Source organism: Berghia stephanieae, chromosome 5, assembly GCF_034508935.2.
Source record: "Berghia stephanieae isolate SIO BIC M18660-M18661 chromosome 5, UCSD_Bste_1.3, whole genome shotgun sequence".
Taxonomy (NCBI): Eukaryota; Metazoa; Mollusca; class Gastropoda; order Nudibranchia; family Aeolidiidae; genus Berghia; species Berghia stephanieae.
Genome location: NC_088364.1, coordinates 9300032 through 9307531, shown reverse-complemented (window position 1 = coordinate 9307531; position 7500 = coordinate 9300032). Strand labels below are relative to the sequence as shown.

The window sequence follows — 7500 nt, the reverse complement described above, 5'->3', positions numbered from 1 at the left end:
CCTTTAAAAATGCAGTGAGTGACATTTTAAAAATCAAGGAAGTATATATTAAAAAATGATTTGTTGTTGCTAGACAAGGTAATAACTGACCTTAACTCAAAATGTGATAAATTGTAAAGATCAAGAAATTATATTTAAAAAAATGATTTGTTGGTACTATGTGGCCAAGGATAAAAATGACCAACACTAAAATGCCATAAATTCCATAAGGACTAAAATACTTCAGGCTACATAGAAAATAAAAAAAGGACAAAGGAGGATAGCATTTTTAAAAAAGAAAGAAAGAAAAAAGAGAAGCAAAAGAAAAAAAAAAGAAAGAAAAAAGAGAAGCAAAAGAAAAAAGAAAAAAGAAGAGGGAATATAAACTGATAAATTCAACTTGCCTGTAGGGTATTCAGACAGGATCTGATGTCATTATCTGTACGTTCACATAAGGCAAGGAGAGTGTTGATATCTGCCTTCAGCTCTTCTACTTGAACTACCTGATATCAAAACAGTTAAAAACAAATGGCATGATTAATTATAACCATATTACAAGTATTACTTGTTAAACTTTTTTATTTTTTTTTTTTAATTAAGGGGTTAGATGGTGCTTGCAACACTAAGGTCATTTCAACGCCAATATAAAGAGAGGATTGGAAAATTAATAGATAAGTAATTTAAAGTACAAACACGCAAGAATAAATAAGACAAAGGGATTGGTTTGGCTATAATGGCACACTATAGAGAGACGATTCCGTTTGTCTCTTTCGAAGCAAAAGATTCCAAGCAGGGCCTGAATCAAAATGGCCCCATACAAGAATATGGTCTCGTACTTCCTAAAATGGGTTATATAAAAAAAAAAGAGAGAGAAAATGATTCCTAAAGCAATTGAATAATAAAACAAATGTATCTCACTCATTCACAATTTAGCCAGTTTTCCCCTCCAAATTGACACACACACCATGTTATAAAAATGTAAAAGAGCAGAGTGCAGAAATTTCGTGAGGTGCCCATTTCTCAAATGACTTTTTAAAAACTCTTCAATCAAAATCACAAATAACATAAGAAGAAAAAGAATTTATTTAGCGTTTAGTTCCGATCAAATTGTTGACTGGAGCTTTATAATGTCGTACACAATATAAAACTGACAAGATAAAAACCACATTGATGTAACAATAAGAAAAATAAGAAAATTAATTCTGGTAATCTATAGAATATGCTCTCCAACAAAAAGTTGTTTTTAAATGTTTTCTAAGTGAGTGGATTATCACTAGTTTCAATGCTACTTTCAAAACCAGACATTGTAAAGATATAAAAAGAAATACTGACCTCATAAAGCCGACTTGCCAACCTGCTGGCTTCTGTCTGAGGGAAATTCAGTAGTAGTGCCATTTGGCGTAGCTGGCGCAAAGCAGGAACAAATCTGTATGATGGAATAAGCAATGATGAGGATGGCCTAGTTTTGGTTGATGTGGACAACATATTTTGCTTCACAAAGCCATTCGTGTCACTCTCTCATCCTGTTTCATTAAAAACTCTGGTTTCGTATAATATATCCTTGTAATTGAAAATAAAATAAAAGCAACTGGAAAAAGAAAAAAAAAGAAAAGAGGTTGACATATTGCAACAAAAGAACTCACTGGTCGTTACAAATGCAGATGATGGGTCGACGCAGAATTCCACCTTCTTTCTTCTTCTTGTTTGACGTTTCATTCATCTCTGACTTCTTTATCATGTTTAAGAGAACGTTTATGGCTGGCTAAATTAAAAAAAAAAAAAGAAAGAATAGAAACACAAAGATGACTTGATTTTTTATATTGAAAAAGCATAGCTAGGGAACCCTGAAATCAGTAAAAGATTTTGACTCAAAAGCAAATGGACACGTTTCAAACGAGAAGAGCCACTTTTTTTCACCCTTGCCCTCTTCCTCAAATCAGCTGTTTGTTAAAAAGATCTGGTGAAAAGGACTGCAATCAATAACTGACCCTTTATCCAGAGGAAACAGGATACACTACGATACAGAAACCAGGATGAACTGTATTATATATATATTTAAAAAAACAAACAACCCAAATTACAGGAAATCATTGAAAAGCCAAGAAGACGTAAAGGACTAAAAGTCTTACAGCCGGTGCCCCATCAATTTCATCGATGACCAGACAATTAGGACTTGGATCTGTTCCCAGGACAGCCTTCATCTGTGTTGCTGATTCTAGTTTGGTACGAAACACATCCACACTGCGGTCATCACTAAGAGAAAGTAGAGGGAAAACAAAACAAAAAAACATAAGACAAAAAAAATATTTTCAATCAAATGAATGATGCTGTTTGCATGAAAATACAAAACAAAACACTAGAGCTTTTATATTATAGCGCAATATCCACTAAACATGCCAATTTGTCCCTAGCCAACATCAACACTTAACAAGTAGGACATGACATGACGTCAGTTCAGCGATTATCAATGAATTATACAATGGCATTTCTGAAGAGATTTACAGTTTTTGGTTTCAAATTTTAATCTGTTTCATATATTCAATGTCCTTAAAATAATTGAGTTTTGATTAATAGTTATATAAAAATGCTTGTTTGTCACCCATTGATAAATTTTATATGGGAGCACCTACAGAATGTTTTATAGTCAATTTGGTCAAGACTGTGGACATTTTTGTATAATTGTATTAAGGTCACACCTCTTTGATAAATGTAATTTTATAAAAATGCTTTCTTGCGCCACCCACGCCAATCAACGAAATATTCTAATGCATAGCTGCCAATTTTCAAAGAGCTAAATCAGGACACCCGTAAGCACAATACCATCCTGACCCCAAACAGGAGTATTTTTAAACTACTAAATAATATAATTGAGATTTAGAGCTTTATTCTGTTCCTTGTTTTAATTGTGAAGGGGCATTTCCAGGCTGGCTTAGAAAACCCAGAAAGATGAGCAAATTTTATAAATTGAGTTGTGTATACAGTGGTGTAGACCACATCTTTCTGATCATTTACCACTTTAAAATTTCTTTCAATGTCTATTAGAACCCAAGTTATGAATTTTTTTCTGAATAAAATTTGTTACCATGGGAAACACTTTATCTTCGATTTTGGCTCATATCTCAAATCGAAGCTTGCTGCATCTTCCCAGGTTTTCTCAGCCAGCCTCACATATAACAGTCTAATATTTTGGTTTTCAAATTTTCTCCAGATTGCCAAATTGGGACAGTCCCGATTTTATCAGGACAGCTGGCAGCTATGCTAATGACAATACAAAAGCTTACCTGGCATTCATTTCTACTACATTGTACCCAGCATGCTTTGCCACAATGTGAGCAAGAGTAGTCTTTCCTAATCCTGGTGGTCCACACAGCAGTGCCACCTACAAGTATAAGAAAATCGTCCATAATCAATCACTGTCATCCCATCACCCAATTATGAGAGTGCTTAAGTTTCATTTAAAGGATTTTCTATAAGGACATCATCCAACTAAATCAAAGCCTTTGTTTCTGCTCATAGTAATTTGACAACCACAATAGGGGAAGGCAACTGGAGACGTGGAGAAGATCGGTAGAAAGAGAGATGATACCCTTTGGTTGGACTTAGGGGAAGTTCGAAAGCCAACACAGGACAGTAGTCACTGGCAATCCCTACTAATTGACCTTATAATATGTTAATGAAACATCACAGATGATTAACTAACTAAAACAAGCTACCCTTCTTATGGCCAATGATGCTGTCTTTTCACTCTCATAAGCATATAAAGGAATTACTGAACATTTATCTTTCAAAGCTGCCTCTCACAGTAAGAAAATATGGATCTTTTACAACTTTATGTAGAGGGGCTACAAAAGCTTGTGGTAGAGCACTCACTTCAAACGCAAAGGGACTGGAATAGTTTTTGTTTTTGTTTTTAAGGGTTTTTGTTTTTGTTTTTAAGGGTTTTACGGCGCTTGCAACACATTAAGGTCATATCAGCACCAGTAAAAAGGAAGAAAATGGGATAGTAAAAAGTTCTAGAATTACAATTTAAGCACACAAGAAAAGGTAAGACAAAGGGGAATTGGTTCAAATAGGGAACAGATGTAGATTCCAAGAGCACACCATCAAAGTACTTAGTCTGAGATCACCTAAAGGTCTCATCCAGACACAAGCACAGGTCCCTACTAAGAGGAATACACTCAAAAGTTTACAAATCATATAATATATGTAAACTAAACATAATACAATGCATAACAGAGAGATGATTTACAAGGAAAAAAATATAATCTCCCAAAACTATAACTATACATTCGACTGTTTCCCTCCCAGCCAAGGGTCAGGACAAAACTAAGTAATCTCATACCACGACAACGACAGGAAACAATTGGAAAACGATATGGGGGGATAAAAGACACAGCATGTACCTCTCTGCCCACTATGGGAGGTCAGGATCCCCACCCAGGGACTGGAATCAATCCTGGAAGCAGTCGGAGACTCAGCTGTGATTGGATAGCTGAGTCTGTTAGATATCTGATGGAAATTGCTCTGCTCAGCTGTGATTGGATAGCTGAGTCTGTTAGATATCTGATGGAAATTGCTCTGCAATCAATCAGTGTCCTATTAAAAAAGAACAAAAACAGCAACAAACAAAAAACTTGAGCTTTTATATTTGGCATTATCCACTAAACAAGCTCACAGTGCTTTTCAAAGGGTCCCTGACCAACAGCAATACGAAGCATGTAGAACGTGACATGACGCCTGTTAGACCATATTACAATTCATTTCAGTCAGAGATAACGCTTTTAACGGCCAGATACTCAGTTTATACCCGAGTATGGTGAGAGAATATGAGTAAAGAGCCTTTTCCAAGGACTCAACTATGCGCAGAGCGAGGCTCGAACACAGGAAATTCCAATCCGAAAGCGAGTATCATACCACAAGACCACATAGCCGCACAAGAAAGCAACAAGTGCTTCTGTCCGTTTAAAAACCCGACGGACTGAGATAAATCAAACTCTGTGGGCTTTATGGCTCCGAAGGGCTATACCCTTTTTTTGTTGTTTACCTTTTGTATTGGTCTGTTGAATCCATCCAAGGAATCGAGGACATCAGGTTCTGTTTTCTTATTCTTAAACTTGCTATTTTTATAGTCCTTATTCTTGTCATTCTTGCGAGACTTTGGCACTTCCTTGTTGAAGACTACATAGTCCCATAGCCTGATCCAGTGAAGAAGACCTCGATTTACAGCCTGTAATAATTTTAAAAAAGGAAAAAAAGGAGGTCATGAAGATAAATTGGTAGAGCACTCGCTTCACATGCAAAGGGACCAAGCTCGATTCCCAGGTGACGTAAAGATTTTTTTCTGACCTCCCTTGTTCAGCAGTGATTGGGTAGCTGGACCAATTAGATATGGTGGACTTAAGTTCTATCCGAAGGATAGCAAGCAATTGCTATTGTCCATTCCATGCTATGGAAACTGGGATAAACTCTGGCTCCATTTTAAAGAAAAAGAAAAAAAAAACAACAAAAGACATGAAATATTGGACCAAACATGTTATTACATCATCTGCGATATGGAAACCAGAAAAATTTGAAATATCGATAATAACAATATTTTTGATTGAGATGATAAATCTGAATCTGATGATTTTCGGGTTGTTTTCTTTTCAAACACTTGAGCATTTAAAAAAACAAAGAAAGAATTGGAAAACTATTTTTATTTAGTTGTTAGAAGTAACAGTTACTAAAAATCATGACTGCTCAGTGAGACCAAAATTTTATAGAATAATACCTAATCATACTTTTGATTTGAAACTCAAATTCTAAGCTTACAATCATGAATTAAGTAGTGCAAAGAATGCTTTTAGTATTAAGAAGGGCTGATGTTTATCATTTTGAAAGAGGTTATAATATGATGTTATAAAGGTATACAAAATGTTAGATTGTTATACATCATAGTAAAGCTACTGAGTATCAAAATACGGGGAAAATAAAATTGATGATAGATTTTATGTTTTATGTTTTTAAGGGTTTTATGGCGCTTGCAACACAGTAAGGTCATATCAGCGCCAGTAAAAAGGAAGGAAATGGGATAGTAATAAGTTCTAGAATTACAATTAAAGCACTCAAAAAAAGGTAAGACAAGGTGTAATTGGTTCAAATAGGAAACAGATGTAGATTCCAAGAGCAAACCATCAATGTTCTTAGTTTGAGATCACCTAAAAGTCTCATCCATACACAAACACAGGTCCCCACTAAGAGGAATACACTCAAATGTTTACAAATCATAAATAATATGTAAACAAAACATATTACAGTGCAAAACAGAGAGATGATTTACAAGGCAAAAAAAATATCATCTCCCAAAACTAATTATACATTTGACTGTTTCCCTCTCAGCCAGGGTCAGGACAAAACCAAGTAATCTCATTCCAAGACAAAGACATCAAGTTGGAAAAAAAAATACAGGGGGATAGAAGACACAGTAAGTACCTTCCTGCCCACTATGGGAGGTCAGGAACCCCACCCAGTGATGATAGATTGGACAGTTTATATCATCATGGTCAAAATGAACAAGACTAGTAGATTGAAAAAATCCTAGAACACCTTTAAAAGATAGTTGAAAAAATTCCCCCCCCCCCAAAAAAAAACAAAAACAAAAACAAAATAACCCAAAAAAACCTGCTTCCTTTCTTTGAAAAGCATTTGCTAAAAGAAAATGTATAGAAAACTATGAAGTACGGACTTGCCAACCAACCTCTACTTTTTTTTTTTAAATAATCATATTTTCCCCCAATATTTCAGCTGTTTTTTCCTCACCATTTCCCGCAAAAATCCATATTTTCAACATCAGCAAGTATCCAAAATTAATTTTCACTGAATATATGGTGACTAAATCCGCTGGTGGAGGGGAAAAAAACGTGTAATTCCTTCGACAAATCACCTGTCTGGCTCATCAGGTTCACATCAAGGTGGAGACTATAATATTTAATAACACACTTTTATTATTTTCCCACCTTTTGTTACAAATCCTGAATGTTTGCATTCAGCATATTTTAGTCACAATTCCCTAAAGCAAATCAAAATACGAGAAATCATACTGGTTGTCAAGCCTGTTACATACACACATACGATTAGATATAACTCTCACCTCTTCACTCAAAAGCTCTGTATATTTTCGTGGAGCATATTTCTCCACCCATAGAGACTTCATACTATTGGTGACCTCATCAACATCTTCGGACATGTCAGCATCTTCTTCCATTGTAGACAATTCTCTTGCCCGTTCCTTTTCACTTTTGTCAACACTGAGCAGGAAGATAAAGAAAAAGTGCATATTTTAAATAAAGTAGCTCTGAAATGGTTAGATAAACTTTAAAAAAAAAAAAAAAAAAAGGGGGGGGGGGGGGAGTAATGCAGAATGTAGAGATAGTAGCTACCACATAATTTTATAATATTGACACATACTAAACATACTATGACCCACATAGTTTAAATTGAAATAAATTGAGCTTTTTATATAGCGCAATATCCACTAAAAGT

At 35.0% G+C, this 7500-nt stretch overlaps 1 protein-coding gene across 2 annotated transcripts in view; it reads right to left on the bottom strand.

Moving 5' to 3' along the window:
• Positions 1-7500, bottom strand: part of LOC144972354 (chromosome transmission fidelity protein 18 homolog) — a 63913-nt gene that overhangs the window by 16134 nt on the left and 40279 nt on the right. For both annotated transcript variants that reach the window (XM_078913464.1, XM_078913463.1), the window contains exons 7-13: positions 7109-7265; positions 5024-5206; positions 3261-3358; positions 2109-2232; positions 1623-1741; positions 1312-1405; positions 384-482 (exon numbers count right to left, since the gene is read on the bottom strand). In XM_078913464.1, the coding sequence (XP_078769590.1) occupies positions 384-482; positions 1312-1405; positions 1623-1741; positions 2109-2232; positions 3261-3358; positions 5024-5206; positions 7109-7265 (874 nt within the window). The remainder of the gene's footprint in view (positions 1-383; positions 483-1311; positions 1406-1622; positions 1742-2108; positions 2233-3260; positions 3359-5023; positions 5207-7108; positions 7266-7500) is intronic.